Raw genomic sequence first — 24,537 nt, forward strand, 5'->3', positions numbered from 1 at the left:
ATTACAATTATTGAAACAATTTCTTTATCAATTCACCCAATCAAAAGAGTTATTTAATCATCTCAATTCACCCAATTAGTTTATTATAATCAAAGATTGTTTCATGTTAAGAAATGAGATTGAATGAATTCAGTTAGATGAAAGTGGTTTATTGATTATCTTCAATAGGATTACATTGTTGGATTGATCTATGTTTCAGAAAAATGGTAAAATTCAATTATCAATATCGTGATTGATTTGATTGTTGATTTACTTGGGACATGATTGATCAACTTTGCTAAGTGCTGATGGGTTGAAACCTAATCGTTCAATTTGACTGTGAATTGAACTGATTGTTGAATCAGGTAATTGTGTAGTTCGTCCCAATACCCAGATTGATTCTGCAAGAAAATTGGAAAAAAATTTATAAAATTATCAATTAATTGTCAACAATCAACTGGGTAACAATTAAGGTTCACAATTCTTACCAAATCGGACAAGACCGAAAACATCAGCACATGAAATGACAATAGCGTAATTATTGTAATCAGTATCGGCGATCCAGTAAGGGGCTTCAGGGGAAACTAAATCAACAAGATAATCAAGTTAATTGTGGTCAAGTAAAGATGAAATCCTTTAATTGTTAATATCATCCATTACTTACACTTAAAGGTAACTCGTAGGTTATTTGGGATTGATGAATCGGGAACTCGAGCTGAACCTTCAAGGTTAATCTTTTGGCCCCTATTTTTGAATCAAGAGAGGGAAAAAGTTAAACAAACTAACTGTTAACAATTAACTCTAATTGATTAACTAACCATTTTGAAATTCCCCTATTAACTACGGCGACAGTTCCGTCTGATTTAGCGGTGTAATTAGCGGTCACACATTTCATTCCCATCTCAAAGATATTAGCGGTTCGTTCAAGCTCATACCAAACTCCAACGTACTAAACAATCAAATTAATCAACAATTAAAATTGATCACAATTAACCAAGTTAAACACTCACCTTTGAAAGGTCAAACTTGGATGATGTTGAACTCATCAATCCTGAAGTAACCTTTGGGCAACCACCGGGATTTGGACGTTGACCTGAAACCATTTCAATGGCAATTAAAAGAAAGGTGAAAGCAATTAGTTGATTGATTGACGAAATCATCTTCATTTAGTTTAATTGAAATTAAATTGTTGTTGAATATCTGATTTCACGAGTCGGTGTCGTTGTTAAATTAACTTGGTGAGATTTAAACTTTAACTGGTAACAATTAACTGATTATTGGATCACTTTAAATAGTGAAAGTTTCACTTTCTAATCATTTTCCTGAATCTCTTGTAATTATAATAATAAATAGTAACAATCAATTAATGATTAACTTCTAGATAATATGATTAACATTTTGTATTGTTATAATCATCAAATGTTATAACAATTAAAGGTGATAACGTCATGATAATTAATTGTAACACAGATGACAAAATTGTTGCCTAAGTGATTTAGGTCAAGATGATCATCTTATTATTTTTGCCTGAAGCTTAATTTACCAGCTAATTGTTACAATCAATTGTTTAATTTACATGGTAACAATTTAATCACCAATCATCCCATTCAGATAAACAACCAAACAATTATCAACTCAATTACAGGAATGGTTTTGGTTGATTAAAATTCAATCAACTTCTTAATTGTTTAAAAATTTTGATCATCATGATGACAATTAAAGAGATACTAATTAATACAAATTAACTGCAAGAATTTAAATTGTTATTTATGAAATACACTGAAAATGAACTGAAAATAGTTATCTTCTTAATTATCAGTTAATTGTTGTCAAGATACACAGATACACAATCAATGATTAAATCTTGATTGACAACATGAAAACAATTAAAATAAACAGTTAAATAAATGTTGATCATGTCAATTAAATCAAATTAGATAACAATTAAATAGCAAACAAGAACCAGAAACAAATGTGAAGAAATTTATTATTCAATCAAAACAACAATTAACTTGACAATTGCTCTAAAATTAACCCAATAATTAATCAATAGAATCCATGAAAAAGCATTTAATTAAAATTAACCAGCGATTCTAATTTAATCCTCTCCTAATGATTAACCATCCCAATCAAAGTCAATTTTATTTTCTAATTAATCAAATTCTGTTTCTTCATTGATTCTCATGAAATAATCATTACAATTAAGTTCAAAACAAACAATATGGCAATTAGATTGTTAATTGTTTCAATTATTTCATCGAAACTGATTAACCACCATGGACTCAACTTCAGCCATTAAATTTGCCTCATTTTGTGCCACCCGAACCTACATATCACTTATATTATCCTTATCAATTAGTTCAGTGGCTTTAATTTTCAATTTTCTGGTTGACGATTTTGTAATTAAATCAATTAAAGGTCAAATTAATTTAGCCAGCAATGAATCTGAATATTACAATGCTTGGCTTAAACCCGAAGCTGATATGAAATTAAATGCATATATTTTCAATGTAACCAATTCAGAATCATTTCTGTCTGATTGTGAACAATTAAAGCTAATTGAGATGGGCCCATATTCATTTAAGTAAACAAATTACCAACCAATTGATCATCAGTAAATTTTCACTAATTGTTAACCTTTTTCCTCTCACCAAATTATCAGAATCAAAAGTGGACGTAAATTAGCCAATAGCTCACAATTAGAAGACAATCCAACATTAACTTACCTTGATTTTAAAAAGTACACCTTTGATTATGAATCATCAGCCAGCGATTTAACTGACAATTTCACTACAATTGATATTCCAACACTGGTAAATTAAAAATTAATCATAATATTACCCAACAACAACAATTAATTCTTGCCCTTTTCTTTTCAATAATTAAAGGTTATTAATGATTATTTGAGTAATATTATCGTTGGAGATGATATAACAATTGATGTAGTTAAGGCTTATTTATATCTATTGGATGATAAAGTATTCAAACCAATTACAGCTGAGCAAATGTTGTTCAAAGGTAAACGTGTTGACCTATTAGGGCAACTTGCACGCGCTTGGAGATTATATTATTCAGGTCGACCTTTTCCTGAAGTAAAGGGGTTAAAGGATAATACCTTCGGGCTATTTAACACTTTCAATGTTAGTTACATGGGACCTTATCAGATCTATTCAAGTGGACCCTTAATTGGTAATATAGTTTCTTGGAGAAATTCACAAGTTATGAACATTTGGTACGGCGATGAGTGTAATCATGTTAAAGGAACCGATGGAACTTTTTTCCCGCCTTTTGTAACGAGAGGTCAAGTTCTAACGGTTTTCGTTCCGCCTCTTTGCAGGTAAGAAAAGATCAAAATGATTGAAATCAATCGTCATTCCTTCATCATCATCATGTTTCTTAATCATTTCCTCTTTGTTTGTTTACCAAACTTTTCATTCAGGAAATTTATCTTTGTTTACGAAAAGGATGTTGATCTGCAGGGAATCAATTTGTATCGATTTAAACTTTCAAAAGATACTTTCAATTCTGGTAAAACTACACCAGAAAATCAATGTTATTGTAATGAGACATTTTTCAATCATCAAAATAGTTCATCGGATGATTTTAATCCTGATTGTTCAGTTGATGGTGTACTTGATTTACATTCATGTATGCATGAAGCTCCAGTTTGGCTTTCACAGCCTCATTTTATCAATTCCCCTTTGAATGAGGCTCAGTTGCATATTGAAGGATTATCAGCTGATCCAGAGGCTCATGAATCATTCCTTGATATTGAACCGGTAACAAATTGTTAACCAATTGAACTGACAATTAACCAATACAATTGATCATTTTTTTTTTCTGTCCTTATCCTAGTATTTGGGAGTACCATTAAGAGGTCGTGTAAGATTTCAGATCAATGTTCAACTACGAAAGCAAACATTTTTCACGTAAGTTTTCAATTTGAAATTAGATTCAAATTGGTAAATTATTAATCATTATTCCAATTTTCTAGTGGTAAAGATGAGATTAAATGTGCTCGTTTATTACCTTTAGCTTGGTTTGAATATTCTGGTACTGTTAAAGATGAAGATGTTGAACTGGTCATTCAAAGTGTTGTCAATACGATTTCAAGGGTTGACCAATCAAAGCCAATCTATGCTCTAATTGCTTTTGCTTTTACCGTTATATCTTTAACATTGGGATTTGCTAAATATAAACAGGTAATTATAAAATGAGAGAAAATTATAAACATAGAGATCATTATCCATTATTAATGTTGATTATTATCACCATCAAACTAATTATCAGAACTACATTTCAACACTTTATCATCAGATGATTTCATCTCATCCAATAAATAAAGTTAATAATAATAAGGATAAACCAGAGATTATATCATTGGATTCAACAATTAAACAGCAAACAAGTAAAAAACATCATCATAAACCATCAATCTCAAAGGATAATCAACATTTAACTGCAAAGAAAATGATTAAAAAATGATCATCTAGAAAATCGACCAAAGAATCCAATAGATGGCGACTTTGTATCTTCGTCAATTCGTATTGTACAAAAAAGTTTTCAATTGTTGGCTACAAGATTAATTATATTACCAAGAATTAATTACTATACTTAAGGAAATAAGAATTCAATGTAAACGAGAGACAAAGGTGAACAATTAATTTCCTTCAAATAATAATGAAATAATAAAAGGGAATTAGATTTTCTTTTTTCTCAACCAAAAAGATTATGTGAATAGAGAGAAAGTTTGAAAATTTGAATGAAGTTTGGGCGAGAAAATTAAATATTTAAATGGTGGAAATGAATTAATTGTTGGCATGGAGAGAGAATAAAAAAAAAGTGACAAAACTCTGGAGTGAGAAAACTATGACACTAAATCGTAATCATAATCATTGAGGAACCTGATATTATCTGTGGTGGTTGGAAAACCAGTAATTACTTTAATTAGATGTATATGTTTCCTCTTGCATGATCAACAGTATCAAACGAAAATGCCATTTCCTCCTCTTCCCTTTTTTCCAACAATTTGAATATAATTGAAGAAAAAGAATAATATTTTTCCATTCATATATCTAAACTATATACATCTAATTAAATGTTCATTAAAGTAATTACTGGTTTCCCTTTAACCACAGCTATCAGGTTTCAGAATGATAATGATGATGACGATGATGATGATGATGATGTTTGGTAATGATTATGATTATGGTGTTGAAACAATTAATCCAACGACGAAACCAAAAATTAAGATCAAGACAAAACCACCAGAGAGAGAGAGAGAGAGAGAGCTACAATATAAAAGAAAGAGGGAAAACAATTAACTTAATTATCAAAAACAGTGGTGGTGGTAATGGTTGTGGTGATAATAAGAAATAATTACAATTTACAAATTGATTTAACCTTGTTCATGGGAAGTTACAGTGTAATAGATGAGAGTAAAATATTTGATTAAGTTGTTGGTCGACGAAACAAATCAACAACAATTAAATCAAATATTTGCCAACTTGGTATCATTTGGAATCAGGCTGGGGGAGAATGAGAATCACAATTAAGTCAATATTTAGATTAAATTGAACCATTTTATCAGAATTTGTTGATCTTTCGTATTAACAAATCATTTAAGTCGGTCCATCATCTTCAACCATTATCACGTTAATCCAAATAAACATCTAAACAAGAGAGATATAGAAAGAGAAATTAAAAAACAAATAGATCAGATTCTCAACAATTAACAGAATCAAAATTTACCAAATTTCACCCTGAAAAACCAAAACACTTCTCAACGTGTTAAGAGCAATAAGATCAAGATATTCCTTCATTTGGATTAACACCTCAGCCTGAAGGTGATGATTATTTTTTGCAATTTAAGCAAAAAAAAAATTCTCAATTCATGTTCAATGGAAATCACCTTGTCAACAATTTATCCACGTGGTTTTTTCCCCAATTAAACAATCAGTTTCCAATCACCATTCAATTTTTGATTGGAAATAGACTTTGGTTTGTTACCATGTGATCCATTCATATGCTTGGTAATAAAGTTTTTTTTTTCATTCGATGATTGAATTACCTTGAGAGGCACTCGGATCGGTGTAATAATCATCTCTCCCTCTCTCTCTCTCTCTCTCTCTCCATCATCATAATAATTTGTTTTATTCCATCAAACCAGCCAGTCGAGACTTGATAATGTTTTCATTCACAAATGATTAGTTAATTGTGTGAGCTGCAAGTAAATAGAGAGAGAGAATGGAAATGAGGGAGAGATGAGAAGATAGTAAAAAAAAACAACAGAGAGAAGAAAAAAACAGAGAAAGATAAAGAAATAGCCAAAAGGTTTATTTCTCTACCAATCAGCAGTTTCCATCGCCATCTTGTTTTGCTAATCACTTTTTAAAGTAGTTTCTGATCTGTATCCTTGTGTTTTTTTTACATCGACTTTACTTTAAACTTACCAGTTTGTGTATCGCTATCATAGTGTTCACTTTACATGATAAAATCATAACAATTAACACAACGTGAGAGAGATAAACATGTCCAGTATCGTTGCTTCAAATTGTCCCATGATTGTGATTCCTGATGATTTTCCAGGTTATCCAATTGAACTTTTCTGCGTTTCAAATAGTATCAAGGAAGATTTGGAAAGTGTCTTAATACCTGGAGGAATGATTCATGATCGTATTGAAATGTTGGCCTGTAACATTGCCGCTGATCATAAATATGAACCTTTCACAGTTCTTTGTGTTCTTAAAGGTGGTTATCAATTTTTCGGTGAATTATTGGACAAATTAAGACAATTATATAGATTCACATCGTTCGCTGAAACCATCAAACCATCACCATTTTCTTCAGCCAATGATTCCTTGTCAAATGGATCATCATCATCATCATCTTCTTCATCAACTGTTCATCAACACGCTGGAAATTTTGCTCAAAGAATTGACATTGAATTCATCCGACTTAAAAGTTATGTTAACGATAATACAACCGGAGCGGTAACCACAATAGGCCTTGAGACACTTCGTTCATTAAAAGGTAAACGGGTTCTGGTGGTTGAAGATATTATCGACACTGGTTTATCAATGCATCATCTTGTTCAACTATTAAAGGAATCGGAAGTAGCTGAATTCAGGATCGCCTCACTTTTTGTCAAACGTAATCCAGTTAATACATTTATCCCCGATTATGCTGGTTTTGAGTTGCCCAATAAGTTTGTCGTTGGATTTAATCTTGATTACAATGAATATTTTCGAGATCTTAACCATGTTTGTGTAATCAGCGAAAAGGGTAAACTTAAGTATGCCTCCTAGACGATAAAATATCAAAAAAAGAATATAACAATTAACAAAATATATATATATATATTGATATATAGAAGAAAATAAAAAATAAAAATGATAATAGATTGTAACTTGTCCAATATCAATTGCGCACTCAACATATAACATATTATAATAATACATTTGTGTAGCGTGATACTAATCAATTGTAACACAATATAAACCACAACAATTATCATCATTATACTAACCATCAAAAGAGGAGGAGGGATACATATGTATAAACACAATGGAGATGAAGAAAAAAAAAATCAACACCAACCGATAAAAGGACAATAACAATCAAGAAAAAAAAATACAAAATGAATATCAAATAACCAAAACTTGTAGTTGTTGTTGTTGTTGTTGTCAAGCCTTTTGTCCAACATGAGCTAACCATAAATACACATTGTTGACCCATCAAGAAGATGATAACACCAAGGAAGCTGTTGATTGGGGATAATTAACATCAAACTAATCAACACAAATTACAGGCCAATCCTTTAAATCAACGAGAGAGAGAGAGAAAAACAAGAAATTAACAAAAATCAGAGATTAATAATTGCAAACAATCAGCTGAAAGCCTCACCTTTCAATGGGATTTTCCTTTAGTAGGAAAATGAAAATCTCCAACTAGAGAAGATAATTAATTAACTAATTAAAACTGCAAACTCACCTTCCTCATGTAAAGGGAACAATTAATGTGATGATGTTTCTATTGTTTAATGTTTGTAAAAAAAAAAGAAACAAAAAAATCAAATTAAAAATCAACTAATCAATTAATCAATGAGAGTAAACAAAAAATAACAAAAGTGAATTTGATCAACATGAGCGACCTCTGTTATCTAATCATTTAATAGACGAAACTTTTTCCCTTAAACAATTAATCAACAATTAACCATTGAGAAAAAGTAATTAATCAGTTGAATTAATATACGAGGAGAAAATTGTTAATTGTGATTAAGTAATGATTGAAAATTGTTTTTACAATTAAAGACAATAATCTGTTGAAAATGTTTCAAATGATCAGAGAAAAGTGATCATTTAAATGATCATATTTATCAACTGAAATGTTTATCATTTGATTAAATCTAATTGTTAGAATAGTTAAATCGTGATATAATTTTTCAAGTGAATTAAAATTAACTAAATTGTTGTATAATAAAGTATAAAATAGTTATTGCGAAAAAAGAAAACAATCAAAAAGGAAACAATTTAATTTGTTGTTGGTAATTTTGTTCATCAAATTTAATATTAATTTTTTGGCCTTTTCTTCAATCAAATTTCGTGTAAATTTCACATCATGTTTGATTGTTATCTCTCATCACTTTGAGGACTTTAAACAACAATCAAGTAAACGATTAATCAAGAAAAAAAAAGCAACAATTTAAAGCCAACAATCAAAGTAAACAGCATTTACAACGGAAGCAGAATACATTTAATTTAATGATCTTACCAACAACAATTGAGTCTTTATTATTATTACTATTAAAATCCGCTAATCATAATGTTTCCCCTTAATCATTACAACTATTACAATCGTTACCTTAATTGTTTAGAATTAAAGTTTTTACCGAACAACGAGAAAAAAAAACATTAAAAGGTTGGACTAATCATGATTATGGGCGTTCTACAATTTAGATCACAATTAAGCTTTTGAATATTAAATTATCATCATAATCATCATTAAATTAACATGATCTTTTATTAACTTTTCAATTGTTACCATTAAATTGTTGGAAAATAGTATAGTTTTCTTACATTCATATGAATACTATGATCATTTAATTGTGATTAACATCATCATCCTCTTAATTGTGAATAAGGATTCGGTTTTGTGATTAAAGTTTAATTTTCTCATGTTTCTTAAAGTTAATCATTTCTTTCATTTGATTGTAATAATAATTTCAATTAATATTTCAAGGTTATCAACTGATTCTAGCTAATTGTTAGTAAATTGTCACAATCAATGAGCTTATTGTTGTGTTTGCTGTTTTTTAATTGTCATCTGATTGTTAATCAATTCTTAATGATAAGATTTTCTTGTTGATTAGTTTCATTATTTTTCAATATATGCTAATTATGTTTTAATTGTTGTAATCATCTAAAATTCAGATGATCAGTTTAAGTTTTAATTGAGTTAATTTTGATCACAATTTACTTTAAAAACCATAATAATCATGATTAGCTTTACTATTGATTTAGATTGTAAATGGAAAGTTAAATTTGATTAAATAAAACGACTCACATCTTGTTAATCAATTAACTTTGTCCATAATTAAGTAACGAATCATGATTTTTTTTAATTGTTCATAACTAATGGTGATTAATTAATCGTTAATGGTAACAATTAACTAATGAAAAAAAGAGGCCAACAAGAAAATCATATTAATAACCAAAGTAATTAAGCTTTTCAAGTTTGATTTAAAGTAAATCTCTATGTGTTAATAATAATATTAGCTAATCATCAACACAATCAAAGTTAATTCTTAATCATTATCATTAATAGTTAAAAGAAAAATGTTATTCTTTTGATTAGTTTGATTAGTTGATTGGGAATGAAATTATTTTATCAGATTACATTGAAAGATAATAACATCAAAGTGATAACAGCAAACTAATGGATTGTTGAAAAATTGTTCATCACAATCAACTTAATCAACGGTCATCATCATGATAACCAATATGTGTATAAACTGACCATCATCATCATCATCATCATCCAGCATCTTAATCATCTTGATCTTGATCTCATTCTGAGCCGACGATGATGATGAGATTATCCTTTTATTGGTTAGTTGAAAAATTGAGTTTAAGTAATAAGCTAATCATAAGTAACTTTCATCTTGGTGATCAGTCAATTGATTCATATTAACTTTAAAGATGATGATGATGATGATGGACGTGGGATTGATGATTGATGAAGACTTGAAGACAATATATGATAGAGGGAGAGAGAGAGAGGAAAAGTGGGAGAGTGGGAGGGTGATGATGAAGTGGAAACATAGAGTAACTGAAAAATTGGTTTCGATTAAATCACCAACATGATCAAGGCGAAATGTTATTAGATTATAATTGTTGATTGTTGATCAACATCAATTGTTATTATCTAATCATAATATTTATGTATAAACATTTTGATTAGAAGATGAAGAAAATATTTTCTTTTCATACAACAACAACAACAACAACATATCAAATCTTGACTCTGATAGTACAAGAAAATAAAGACTAACTAATCTACTCATCTACTCATCCACTCATCTGCTCATCCTCATCCTCATCTTTATCTCCATCATCATGGTTACCATGACAACTCATGTTCATCTCTCCTCCTTATCAATTCACTATCTGTATGAGGTCGTTAAGCTTAAAATCTATCAAATTGGTTCCACAAATGAATTCAATGGATGAGAAGATATTTCAATAAAAAAGAAAAGAAAACTTCATCATGGATAAAGATCATTATATGAATATGAAAATAACAATAATAGTGATAAAAAAAGGATGCGGATCAACATCATTGGTAAAGATGATCAGTAACTATGGTATCTTAAGTATTATTATCATATGAGAAAATCTATAAAATAATAATTATCCGTTAATTTTAAATCTAATGATTACATGACCAATGGTCAATAAATATAAAGATGAATTCACTTGGTGATCAGTTAATTATGATGTTACAAAGTATATTAAGCAATTAAAGTGATGGATTATTTGGTATTTTCATTATTATTATTGATCTTAATTTCAATTCTTGTAATTGTAACTGTTTTCAAAGTTAATTCAAACCTTTTTCTTGATGATTGTTGTTGATGTTATAACAATAATAACAAAATAACAATGAAGGTGAAGACAAATAATAAAAGAATAGGAAATCGTAGCAAAGTTAAGCTTTTGATGGATTAAGTTGAAGTAGAAAATAAAAAAAATTATTGATCATATTGAATGATGAAGATAAAAATGATGATGATGATGATGAAGATACAATAGTAAAGGTAAAATAGTAAGATTGAAGATGAGGATGAAAAACGTGATAGATCAATCCATCAATCGTCACCTTTTGAGATGATGAACTTTCATCATCTAATTTTTTTTCTTCATCTTTTCCTATGAGAATCATTAATGATGAAGATGATGATGATGATGAGGTGGTGGTGGTGGAAGATGTTAAGGAGTGAGTATTATATGGAGTGGGAGGTGGAGGAGGAGGTAAAAAGATACAAAGTGATCAAGTTAATTGTGATTGAACTTGTTTAGTTGATTGTTACAAGGTTAACTCCCTTGAAAGTTATTCCATAGATTTAACTTTATTATCACAATCAATTGATTGTGTTGATATTAAATTTGATCTGGAAAAATAATGAATTTCAAGTGAACAATTAACAATGAAAAAAAAAATTACAATTTACTCATTTGTACACGTTTGTAATCAATGAAACTAACATTTCATTCATTGATTTTTCATTCATATTGATTTTTTCCCTCATTCAATGACAACAATAAACAAAATTTTGTATTAATAATCAAGTTATATGTGAATAACAATTAAATTAATCAATCATAATCTGATTGTTATTTACCTGGAATCAGAATTGTATTAATACAATATTAATACAATTTACTAATTTTTGGGTAAACATTTTTTTCACCTCATCTTTTTCAACCAGCAATACCATCAGTTTAAAAAGTAATTGATTGTTGATTATTAATCATAATTCATGATAATTTTTTTGTATAACTTAATTAACTATAAACTTGTAAGTGTAACAATTGTAATGATCAAAAGTTTATACATTAATACATTAATGGTAAACATTGATTTGTATCATTTTATCATATTACCAATCAATTAATTGTCAGATAGATTGATTTGAAAAGAAACATTTAATTTTTAACTGATAAATTGAAGACAATCAAAGATGAAAATGATTTTAATTACTATTAAATATTGTTGATTGTATTGAAATGTCAGTCAAAATGTTGATAAAATTACATCAATTTTGAATAAGATAAACATGAAAATGAAGGTCAGGTTAATGATGATGATACAAGGAATCAATTGATTAATTCAAATGATTTGATAGGTATATATACATATAGGAATATATGATGATGAAGATGAAGATGAAGATGATGAAGTAATTGAAGATTGTTATTATTTGCTTGTTTGCATGCAAACTGTAATCAAGAAATAAGGTAATAAGTGCTAACAACAAGTTTGCAAATGCTTAGAGTGTTAAATATGTGAATCAGAGAGAGAGAGAGAGAGAGAGAGAGAGAGAGACTTAAGATTGAGATTTCCCGCCTGAGGGAAGATAAGTTATCATCGTTGATCATCATCATCGTCTTCATCCTGATTGCATGGCAAAAGGTGTGAAAAAAAGGGCTTAATTGGAAAAAAATTGGAACCAAAGTTTTCACACCAACCTGGAATTAGAACCCGAACTCAACCTCACAGACAGAAATATATTATATTCATGTATCATTTTATCATCTTCATCTTTATCTTCATGATGACTGGCCGCAATAAGAAAAACAATTTTCTCCTAAGGTATAATGATGATGATATTTGTAAGAAACTTGTAATAACCTATGGAAGATAAAATAACTAAGTGTCTCTTTCATACGCTCTTTTCACTCGTATTCATATGTATTATGTTAAAAACTATATTTCATTTCCAAGGCGTTAAGATAAATTAGCTTTTCGAATATCTCTCTCTCTCTCTCTCTCTCTCTCTCTCTCTCTCTCTCTCTCTCTCTCTCTCTCTCTCTCATTCAATGAGGGAATCACATCTTGATGGATTAGCACTGTAGCACCTTTCTAACACTCTCTTCTTTCGCCATCTTCATCTGTGGTTATCAATTCGCTCCCCATGATACCTACATGGTAGTTGTTATTAGCATTATCATCATTATCATTATCATCAAAGAAAGAAAGAGAAAAAAGATCATCTCTCTCTCTCTCTTCATCTTAATCATCGTCTCACTTTTTTTCCTTTTTACTTAGTACATTTAATTTACCTTTTTCAATGGATGATTCAACTCTCCATCTCTGGTGACCATGAACAAACCTCTAATCCTGATTAATTTACTTGATACTCAATCAAAAATCTTAACATTATTTCATCTTATTACTTTACATTTACCTTTTTTTATCATCTTGTTTCAAAAAAAATTCATTGATTTACTCAAGCACACACACACACATACACACAAATACACTCACAGTTACAGCACATTAGCACACAGTCAAAAAAAAGTTAACTTAATACACAATGATTAGTTTACCTTTCTATTAATTTTGATTAGAGCAACGATTTCAAATCTAATTCAATTGTAAAACTTTTTAATGGGATCGTGTGTACATATAGATATTAATAACTACGAGCTGGACACACACAATAATATAAAATATTGACCTGGACCTTGCACTTTGTAGCAGTAAAGTAACAATAATAATGAGCAACTCGCCCAGGGTCAAAATCAGGGGAAATTGAATCACTTTTGTATTCAATTATTAAGATTTGTCTGTTAATTCAAATGATTAAGGATTGATCACATTCTCTCTCTCCCAAACAATTAATAATTCATTTAAGTGAATCAACATTTAATTTTCTCACTAGGATTAACATTCTGTTGAAAAAGTTAAACATTTAATTGATTTAAATTCAGTAATCAAGAATCATCATCATCATCATCAAACAACAACAAACCCCAACCCAAAGTAATCAATTGATGGTTAATGAGAGCAGAGCAAATTAATTTTGATTAGTCTGATGGTGATAATGATTATACTTAAAGAGGATTTAATTCTTGATCATCATGATTAACATCATTAAGATAATCATCATTAACTTGATTCCTCTTCACACATAATTATCATCATCATCATCACTGATTATCATCATTTAGAAGTTTTTTTTTTCTTTACAAAAGTTTTTTTTGTTGTAGTTTTAGGATTAAGAAAATCTCATTGATTATCAAACTATTATCAACAATTTAAGATTCTAATTCAAAATGATTATCACCTTTAACTTAATTGTTATCATGTTAATACAGTTAATTGTGTTTAATACCAATTTTAATCTGTAACAATCAAATTTATACAAGGTTTTAGCCTTTAGTTAATTGTAAATGTTTGACAAGTAGTTTACAATTGTTGATTGTTAATGTTTTTTTATACTAATTTAATTGTTATCCTATTATTATCATATATAAACTGATAACCATAATTAAATCATGATAATGATAATCATTATCATTATAAATCATGATTTGTTTGATGATTAGTTTAGTTTTTTTGTTGTTAATATCAAATTGATTAACCTAAAACTATTAACCAGTTTTTGTTGCTGTTGTTGTATTCATTTCTTGTTAATTGTTATCATTATTAATGAAACAATTAGGTAATAACAATAATGAAAATTGTTTTCTTCTTACTTTCTAATTGTTAACTGCATCATGATGTTAATTGTTATTAAATTACAATCAACAACAATCAACAGTAGCCGTGTCTATGTGTATTGGCAACCTAAATATTTAATAATAACGATACAATCAACTCATGATTACAGGTTATCATTTATTAACATGATTAACATCAACCCAGTTGATTTGTTAATCAATAACTGGTTTTCTTGATCATGTTGATTATTAATAATATTGATTGTTGATTGAACACACTTTGAGTGTTAATTACAAGGTATCGGCAACTGAATCTTAACAATTAACTAACAGCAATCAGCAACAAGCTAACACATTAACAATTTATTACTTTGATCAGTTGAATTAAAAAAAAATTGTTTATAATTGATTGTTTTCAAAGTGTTATGATTACAATTAAGATTGACAAGTTGAATACACTTAACCAGTAGTAGTTGTAGTAGTAGTTAATTAAGTTAATTGTTGATTAATAAAGTTCAATTAACTCAAATAAAACTCAACATGCAGACAAACACACACACACACACAATTAAAGGCAAAAAATTAAATCAATCAACTAATAAGATGAAACAAAAACCACGTTAAGTTAATTAATCAGTTTGGACAATTAATCATTTGCCGATATTTGTTTAAATTGATCAAACAATCAAAAGTCTAATTGCTACAATATTCATGATGAGAAATCAGCTAATCCCACCAGAGATGATTAATTTAACCATTAGAACTTGTTAATTGTTCAAAGGATCATTTAGACTCTCATGGTAAAGGATAAGAAAATGAACTTTTATTTTTCATGGAAAAATATTGAATCTTTTTCATCATCTTCTAACAATATTTAATCACCATAGAGAAAATCAATGGAATTATAATTAGAATTAGATTATTTCTCTCTCTCTCTCTCTCTCTCTCTCTCTCTCTCTCTCTCTTATCTTCTCTTTCTCTTCCCTTTTATCATCCGACTTTGAAAAGGCTCAGGGGATAACATTAAGATAACCCAGCGGGTATTATGGATTCCCTGTTGAGATTATCTTTACTTTCAATGAATTAACTTTACCTGTCAGGTTTAACACCTTAACTATTTTTCACCTTAAATAACAACAATCAGAGTACAACAATTTAAAACTAATAATAATAAATGCTATTAGGTGAATGATAATGTACATCAGCTAAATAGCAGCAACAATTTAAGAGTAATTTAAGTTTTTCCAATGTGCAACTATTTAAATCAGTAAATCCATTGATTTTCAAGGAAAGTCAGAGGAAGAAGAAAAAAAAATTTCATTTCTTCCCTTCCAACTATTGATTATCATTCTGACTGTTAATCATTGATTTTCAGTATTATCGGTAACATGATTTGATTACATGATAATGGTCATAATCTGATTAACTAAATGATAACATATCAAACTCTAGATGATAATGATTATAATCATCAGCTCTTTATCACCTCTTTAATCATGAAGGATACTCAAAGATGAGGATTTTCATGATGACCAATGAATGATTATCATCATCATCATGGATTTGATTTAGTAAAAAATTTAGATGGTTAATTTTTTTTTCTTACTATTTAAATATTACATTTTTTTAGTATTGTTGTTAATTGTGAACAACGTGATTCAATAGCTCACAGAATTACAATTGAAATTTAATCACGATTATTAAACTAATAGTAAATAATAAGTACAAAATTTTACAGAAAAAACCACAAAAGCAACCGGCCCATTAACACTCAAACAACAATTAACTTGTAGGATAATCAACAGTAATTAACCACAATCATAATAAATAATCAAGTGTTAGCAAAATGAGATGAGGTGAAAATAAATTTACCTCTAGATTCATTTACTATTTGGAGAGAGAGAGAGAGAGAGAGCATAAATGATTTAATTTCATCATCATTTCGAATTTTTTTTCTCATCTTTTTCATATTCTAAATTGTAATTGTGCTGATTTACCACGCGTTCGAGGTCCACTTCTCATCTGATCCTCATTTCTTCAATCATTTCTCCATCTTAATCTCTCTACAGGTAAGACAATGTTACTCATCATCATCTTCATTATCATCTCCTTTTCTCCTCCTTCTAATCATCATCATCATGACTAGTTGAAGGTGTTTCTTTCATGTTCATTCATGGTAATCATCTTGTTGAGTTTAATTTCCATTTCAGAATTGAATAGATTTCCGTATTGAATTTGATTCTTTTCGTTATTTTGTTTTTCAGGTTGTTATTATTACGATTCCATGACAATGTTACCAAATATTATATTATTATATGTATTATATTGTTATTCTGATTATGATTACAATTAATTAACCTCAACCAAGCATAAGATTTAATTACATGCAAATAGATTGTATCAATATGTATGAAGTGTATTTTTATTTATTGTTAACATTTTGATTGTCACAATCAGACAAAATGCTCACACTCAATAAAACAATCAACGACAATTAAGTTTACCTCTTGTTACTTTGATTATGTGATTTTGTTTCAAATAAACGCAACTTTTTAATCAAATGAAAGTTAATCAAAGTTACCTGAAGATGAATCAGAAAATTAATTAACCAACTTATTAGTATCTTATTTTTAACAATTATCACAATTTAATGGTTAATTAAGGATATTATATTGTCACAATTAAGTTTACTGTATAGATTATTGTTTTCATCGTGATTAAAAACCGTTAATTAGGTTTCTTAATTCACAACAACAATTAACTTTCAATTTGAATACTAATTAACTGATAATTAGGAAAATATTTATTATTTTGTTTTTACCTTGATTGTAACCTTAAAATAAAACAACAATTAAACTTTGTCATTGTAATAATTTAGATATAAAAACAATTTTGTTCATTAAGTTAATCCACTTTTACATCTCAAAGTTAATTGTTTTTGATTAACTGATTGTAGAAAGTAATTGAAAATTGATTTGTATTATAATGATGAAAATAATATCATTTTAAACCTTTGAAAGTGAAGTTAATTGTTGCCATTGGGAATCAGTGAAAGAAATTAATTATTTCACTTAATGATTTACTTTTTTTTTGTTCCAATGATAACAATTAATAATTAGCTCTAATTATTTATCATTATTAAGAAATTTAGAATCAAATTAATTGCTGATAATATTTCATATCCATCGAAGAGTTTTAAATGAACTGTAAGAAAACAGTTGAAACGCTGAACCAGAATTGGAACTTTGATTTCATGATTAATTCATCATTATATTAATTGGAACGAGATTGAAAGAGAGATAAAGAAATAAAAAAAAAATTCTGAGAAAAAGTTGTAAATATTTATCAGGAAGAGAAAAGAAAAGAAAAATTGACTCATTGGATTTTCGATTGGTGACAAAAAATCATCGAACCAAATTCACCAAATAGCCAATAGATCTCGATCTCGATGTCAAATGAGAGAGAAAGATAAAAGAAAAATCGACTTTCAAACAAGAAGAATAAAGTTCTAACCTGAGCAAACTCGATGAACTTATGAAATGAAATATTAGCTTAAAACGATCACATTGGTGGACAAAGTTTTCTATCTCTGTCTATTTCCTATTCTCACCTCGCATCATCGAGCCCATTGTTAGCTGAGGTGTAAAAGGTTTCATATTGAACTTTTGTTCATCTTCATCCTCATCCTCATCCTCATCATCATCATCATCTTATTGTTACTCATTGTATCCTTGATTATCCTCACAGTTTTGTATTATCACAACACAATCAGATCCTAACGTGTATGTTTTTTGTTGCTACTCTTTGATAATAGTAACAATCAAGGCAACATATCAACAATCAGAAAAAAAGTACAGTTACAATCACAAATTAGTCTCAACTGAGTCTCAAGTAGTTAATCAAAATGATAACAATTAATAATCTAATCTATAAATAGTAAACTTGAAAATTTAAGTTCGAACTCACGAAAAGTAAAAAAAATAACAATAAACACACCCGATTTTACTGATCACCGAAATGATTAACTTATATTATCCAATTAAAGTTAACATGATTATAATTATGTTATCAGATAATAAACTAAACTTCTGAATAAGTTTATCAGATAATCAGATAATCAGTTAATTGTTATACATTGAATATTATCAAGATACAAGAAGCAATTGAGAGCCACTAAGATGAGATTATGATGTTGATGATGATGATGATGGTAATAAAAAGATAACACTTCTTGTTAAATTATCATCATAATCATAATAATCTTGATGATATAATAACAATCAAAATATATTCAAGTGGATTAAGTATCATGGTTGACAGTTAGTACAAAAGAGTCAATGATAAAATACATTGAGAATAGGAAACGAGTAGAGAGAAAAAATTTTTTTTTTCCTTCGAAAAGATTTGATAATAAACAAGATTTAATATGTAAAAATATTGTGACATAATAATGATTATCATCCTCATCATCCCTTATCATCATTATCCTTCATTTAGATATGCTACATTTATCCTCACTGGGAAGTTACTTAAGAGTGAGAGAGAGAGAGAGAAAGTCAAGTTGACAAAAAGGACACACAATAAGATGGATATAAAAAAATACGATATGATGATAACTATTGTTATCCAATTCAATTGTTACCATTTTCAGTTGTGTATTCACAATGGTTGTTGTTTTTTATATTCCATAGACATTTTTTTTTCTTTCTTATGTATTCAACATTGTCTATGGTACATGCATACCCTCCTCCACACATATGCAACCGCAACAGAATTAACTAAGAGTATACTTATCATCTTCCTCTTCAGAGTGAAGATGATGATATTCGGGGAGTGATGTGATTATCTATGACTTCCTTTTGATTCTTTTCTCTTTTTTTATCATCCAAAGGAAATCTTTCCACTCTCTCTCAGTTTCATCATCATCATCATCATCATCATCTTCTTCTACTTCTTCGTCTATCCTTTTCGATTTTCTTTCTATTCGAATAATTTTTTGCTTTCATCTTTTCTCCTCTTCATCTTTCTATATCTCTATGTATGTACACATAAAAAACGATCTTCTTTTTTATCCTCTTTCGTTCTGGTTCAATATTATCTTCATCATCTTCATCACATTTGAATGTTCATAACGCTTATTGTTATCATCGTTGTATATTAATGGTAACTAAGAGGATGAAGATGCTATTTAGATTATTGATCTTTTCCCTCTTGGGTTCCCATTCTCATAATATTAATCAACTTTTTTACGCTTGATAATTATTCATGACTTGAAATTGAAACAATCATCTACCCACCCAGTTCACCCTCCACCCACCCACTCACTCACTCAAATACACTTGCATACAAAGACTCATAGACAGTTAATTGTGTACTTTTTTGGTAATTTTATCAATTAACTAAATTATGTTATGTTATCACAAGAAATATGATTCTTTGTTTTAGCAACTCTCTCTGTCTATTGTTGCAATCATGATAAAAATTCAGCGAAGCTCAAAAAAAAAGTTTCTATCATGCTACTTCATTAATTGTCCGTTAATCATATCCAAGTTAATTAACACTAATTGATTAATTTTCAAAATTAGTAAACTTGAAAAGTTTAAATAATATCAAGACAATCAATCAATATCAAAAGATAACCGTTAGATTTTAACAGTTTAATCAATAGGTAAAAGTTTATTCTGGAAAAATTAATCATGGTAATCAAAAGTTCATGAGTTACAATCATCAGTGAGTAAAATTTTAACTTACTAATCAGCTGAATGTACAATTGATACAAAGATTATCAGTTCTCTATCCAATGTAACAATAACCATGATTCTGATTCTGATAATCTTATAGTGTCATCTTCACCCACCACCTACTCCTCCCTTTTCCTCCTTCATGGTAATATCAATCTCGTTTTCCTATTTCCATTCATATAATTCAACCAAGCTCAGTGTATAATTATCATCATCATCAGGAGGAAGACGATGATGATAATAATGATGATGAGAAAATGGTAAAAAAAAAATATAAAGAGGAAGTGTAAGAAAAGTCAAAGAACATCAATATTACAGTTTACAGATGAATTAATTCAGACTAAAATTCTGATTATTATTATCATGAGATTATTATGAATATAAGCTAACCAACCATGGAATCTGCACCAAGATATACAATTGTTATAGTATTTAATATACTATAAGAACTGAGGATAAATAGACAGAATCAAATAATGATTTAGATGAAAACTGAACTGAATGAGAATCTCAAACAAAAGAACAAGTTAAGAAAAAATATCATTCCAAATATTCAGAGTTCTGATAATCAAGAATCAAGAAATAATCAATAGTTTAAACATTAGAAAATCATCTATTACAACAAAGATCTTGATTATGTGTTCATTATAATCTTATCTTCATCTCTCCTTCTCTCTCTCTCTCTCTCAGTGTCAAGATGATGAAGAAAAATAAAAAGATGAGGATGATAAATTTACATAATGAATATCAAGGTTCCCAACAGTCAAACGCACCCAGAAACATAATCATACCACTAGAAGATAATAGAAACTTAACCAACCGTTAAATTAATAGTCAATTTGATTCAGTCAAATTGTGAAGGCGTTTGCAATGATTATCATCATCATCACCATCATCATCATCATCTCATTGAGGTACCTTAATATACAGGATAAACTATCATGATCCACAACCACAACCTTAACCAACTTACTGAACCTCAAACAACAACAAAAACTACAAAACTAAACGTAACCATTAACTTGATGATAATCAAGCTCTGTAAACCAAACCTATCAGCAATTTAAATTGTACCTATGATTACAATTTACACGAGTTAATTGTTCTTAAAAAGATGATTAGTTTTGTTGTTGTCTAAATCCATTACGAGTCAATCACTAGCACTTGGAATTGTCAATGACGGAAAATACTATTGTTATTAAAATGAAATTTTCTTAATTCTGTTTCCTTATTCAATATGATTATCATATTTTTACACTTTGTTAACTTTTCATTCATTCATTTATTGTATGAAAATAAATTATATTCATGATACTATTTAGATATTGTTAGCGTATCGTTTTTTTTTTCATTATTCAAATGACCAGAGCGTGAAAATTGCGGCTAATCAAGTAGGGATGATGATGATACTGATGGTCAACAATACAATGGACAATATATATTATCATGAATACACTTTGCAACAATAACATTGGAAATGGACAAGGTTAAATATATTTCTTGATTGTTGTATAAATAATGATATGTAAAAAAAAGGTTAATTTTTAATCATCATCATTGTAAATTGTTAACAATACCGACAGTGTGACCTTGCCTATTTTTTTCACTCTCTATGGTTGATCACGATTTAAATTGTTGTTGTTGTTTCCAACAATCAAGAGCAATTTATTAATGAGATAAATAGAAAAGGGTAATTACAACCATTGGTTAAACTTTTAGGTAAGAAAAAAGGTATTTCTATTATCATCATAATCTAATCATCATCCGCATCATCATCATCATCATCATCGTCGTCATCAGCATCATGTTATTGACCATTTTGTTGACCAAGAGAAAACAAAAAGTCAATCAAGTGAATTCCTATGGCCGGTAAGTCTAGTAAAGTTACTTATTATTGTATTGAATGTGTCCAGTGTAATGTCCAGTTTTTGTTTTCTCTCAAATTAACTGACAAAAAAAGGGTTAGGTTATTGGTTAAGTGAAGTGTTTGTAAGTGTTGTTGGTCAGTTTGTAAAAAAGGAGGAGGAGGAGGATAAGGTGGAAGTGGTCAGCAAATATCTTGCAAGAATAGAAAGTGAAAGAGAATCATCTTTTTCTCATCATCCTCATCTCGTTACAAATGTAATATTAATGTTGTGATACATTTTCCAAAGGTAACAACAGAGGAAAATAAAATAAAATAAATCGTTTGCAATTTAAAAGTGGAAAAAATTTGGTTACTAATAAGCGTGGATCCTTAATATTGCTTTTTTTTACACTCAACAAACATAATCAACATACACACACACACACAGGTATAAATACACAGTGAGAGAGTGAGTGAGAGATACATGTAACTACCTATGATATACATTGACCATATCTAGAACAAAGGTCGGCAAAAAGGCTACAGAAAAAACCCTCCGGGGGTTTTGCCTTTTCCAAGTTTAACCTTTGCAAGATGCTTTTTACATTCATTGTTGCATTGCCTCTTTTTTACACCTTTATTTCAACGTAGAAGCGTATAAGAAGATGCTCATCATCATCTCTTCCTCTTCAACAAGCCCCTTTATTTGCCTCCAACCGATTCTCTCTCAAAACTTCATCATCATCATCATCATCATCTCTTTTATGTATCAACCTTTGTTATCCTCATCTTAGTATTTTTCTTCTTGTTATTCTTGGACAAAAGATCCAAGTCAAAGTCAAAAATTTCATTGAAAAAAAAAATTTCCTCTCCTCTTGTGTTACACTTAATGTGTTTCTACTTGTTTCTTACCTGTTATTTTCCTGCTCACCAACAATGAAACAACAACAACAACAACATCAACATTTACAAAACCCTAACATTATCCCTTTACCTTAAAAATACAGGTAAAAATTGCAAACTTTTCAAGGTAAAAGGTGTGCCAATTGAACACAAATGATAATATATAACATGGATCATGATGATGATATGTCCAATTGTATTGTATATGAATGATAATAACTTATCACTTTTACTGTGTAAAAGTCAAATTTCAATTTCAATTAACCTTTTCATGAGGATTAAGATTGTTGTTATTGTTGCTAATGGATTAACCATTGATGAGAAATTATTTATTATCAGGATTATAATGAAAACGATACAAATACTTATCGTTGACACATTCAAGTGACTTTCAATGTAGCACCTTTACCAATTTTAATGTATTATTATTATTGTGTCATCGTCTTTAATTGTTGTTCATCTTATTATCATTACAATCACCTTGATGACATTTTGATAATGATGATGATGTTAATTATGATTAACATTTTCTTATCATAGAGATGATACAATGGGAGATATTTTGTTTTTCTTGTTATTCTTTTCACACCGAGTTGATTTTTCTCTTTCTTTTAATTTATATATTATTTTCTTTTTCATCATCATTAGCACGTCAACACTGTAATTATATGCTCACCTTTTTTGAGAGAGAGAGAGAGAGAGAGGGAGATATCATATGATAATGAAAAGAATATGAAAAAAAAAATTTCGTTTTTTGTTCGAACTTGAAAGAGAAAAAGTTTTTTTTTCCTTCGTTAGAACTTTTTTTTCTCTTGTTCTATTCTAAAGTTCAATGGATTTATATCGTTTCTATATATGTTTTCTGGTTCTTTTAGGTTCGAGGAGAAAAATTGTCATTCACAGAATCATGATTACGATGATGATTAAATTACCATGTGGATTAAATTTACTTTTTGTTCAGGTTTTGATTGTTACTTTTGTAAATCATGATTAAAAACGATAATATGAAAACTTTTTTTTTGTTATTCTAATTTGTAATTGTTTTGATAGTAATTTAAATACAAACACAACATGACGTGAACAATGATGATGATAACATGGTAATATCATGTATATTGTGTGTGGATGATGAGGATGATAAGGATGAGTTGGTTAAGTGTAAATAGAAGAGAGAGAGAGAGAGAAAACCCTATACAATGTAAATGAAATGGTCTGTTGATTATGAGGTCGAGAAAGAGGAAGATAATAATGATGATGATGAAGATAATGTTCTGTTCTGATGATAAGGGGGGTTAAAGGCGTGTCTGAGTAATTCTATTGGTTGAAAAAGTTGTAAAGAAGA

General features: G+C 28.7%; 3 protein-coding genes across 3 annotated transcripts; 2 read left to right on the top strand and 1 right to left on the bottom strand.

Moving 5' to 3' along the window:
• Nucleotides 1–128: 128 nt before the first annotated feature.
• LOC128392867 (apolipoprotein D-like) lies at nt 129–1,299 on the bottom strand. The gene is made up of 5 exons (XM_053352956.1): nt 990–1,299; nt 798–928; nt 644–723; nt 468–563; nt 129–380 (listed from the first exon to the last, which is right to left on the bottom strand). The coding sequence occupies exons 1-5, from the start codon at nt 1,143–1,145 to the stop codon at nt 250–252; spliced, it is 594 nt and encodes a 197-aa protein (XP_053208931.1). The 5' UTR covers nt 1,146–1,299; the 3' UTR covers nt 129–249.
• Nucleotides 1,300–2,207: 908 nt separating this feature from the next.
• LOC128392771 (platelet glycoprotein 4-like) lies at nt 2,208–4,548 on the top strand. The gene is made up of 7 exons (XM_053352848.1): nt 2,208–2,563; nt 2,642–2,792; nt 2,868–3,316; nt 3,419–3,758; nt 3,835–3,908; nt 3,974–4,181; nt 4,297–4,548. The coding sequence occupies exons 1-7, from the start codon at nt 2,256–2,258 to the stop codon at nt 4,462–4,464; spliced, it is 1,698 nt and encodes a 565-aa protein (XP_053208823.1). The 5' UTR covers nt 2,208–2,255; the 3' UTR covers nt 4,465–4,548.
• A 1,374-nt stretch (nt 4,549–5,922) lies between these two features.
• Nucleotides 5,923–7,383, top strand: LOC128392855 (hypoxanthine-guanine phosphoribosyltransferase-like). Its single transcript, XM_053352942.1, has one exon. The coding sequence runs from the start codon at nt 6,510–6,512 to the stop codon at nt 7,284–7,286; it is 777 nt and encodes a 258-aa protein (XP_053208917.1). The 5' UTR covers nt 5,923–6,509; the 3' UTR covers nt 7,287–7,383.
• The last annotated feature ends 17,154 nt before the right edge of the window (nt 7,384–24,537 follow it).

The sequence above is a fragment of the Panonychus citri genome, unplaced genomic scaffold, assembly GCF_014898815.1.
Source record: "Panonychus citri isolate SS breed McGregor unplaced genomic scaffold, ASM1489881v1 Contig00137, whole genome shotgun sequence".
Classification (NCBI taxonomy): Eukaryota; Metazoa; Arthropoda; class Arachnida; order Trombidiformes; family Tetranychidae; genus Panonychus; species Panonychus citri.

Coding starts and splice junctions, on each gene's coding strand:
- LOC128392855 (XM_053352942.1), top strand. CDS start 6,510: ATGTCCAGTATCGTTGCTTCAAATTGTCCCATGATTGTGATTCCTGAT.
- LOC128392867 (XM_053352956.1), bottom strand. CDS start 1,145: ATGAAGATGATTTCGTCAATCAATCAACTAATTGCTTTCACCTTTCTT. Junction 724..797: donor AATAGGGGAATTTCAAAATG/GTTAGTTAATCA, acceptor ATTCAAAAATAG/GGGCCAAAAGATTAACCTTG. Junction 564..643: donor CCTACGAGTTACCTTTAAGT/GTAAGTAATGGA, acceptor TTGTTGATTTAG/TTTCCCCTGAAGCCCCTTAC.
- LOC128392771 (XM_053352848.1), top strand. CDS start 2,256: ATGGACTCAACTTCAGCCATTAAATTTGCCTCATTTTGTGCCACCCGA. Junction 3,317..3,418: donor TTCGTTCCGCCTCTTTGCAG/GTAAGAAAAGAT, acceptor CTTTTCATTCAG/GAAATTTATCTTTGTTTACG. Junction 4,182..4,296: donor GATTTGCTAAATATAAACAG/GTAATTATAAAA, acceptor CTTTATCATCAG/ATGATTTCATCTCATCCAAT.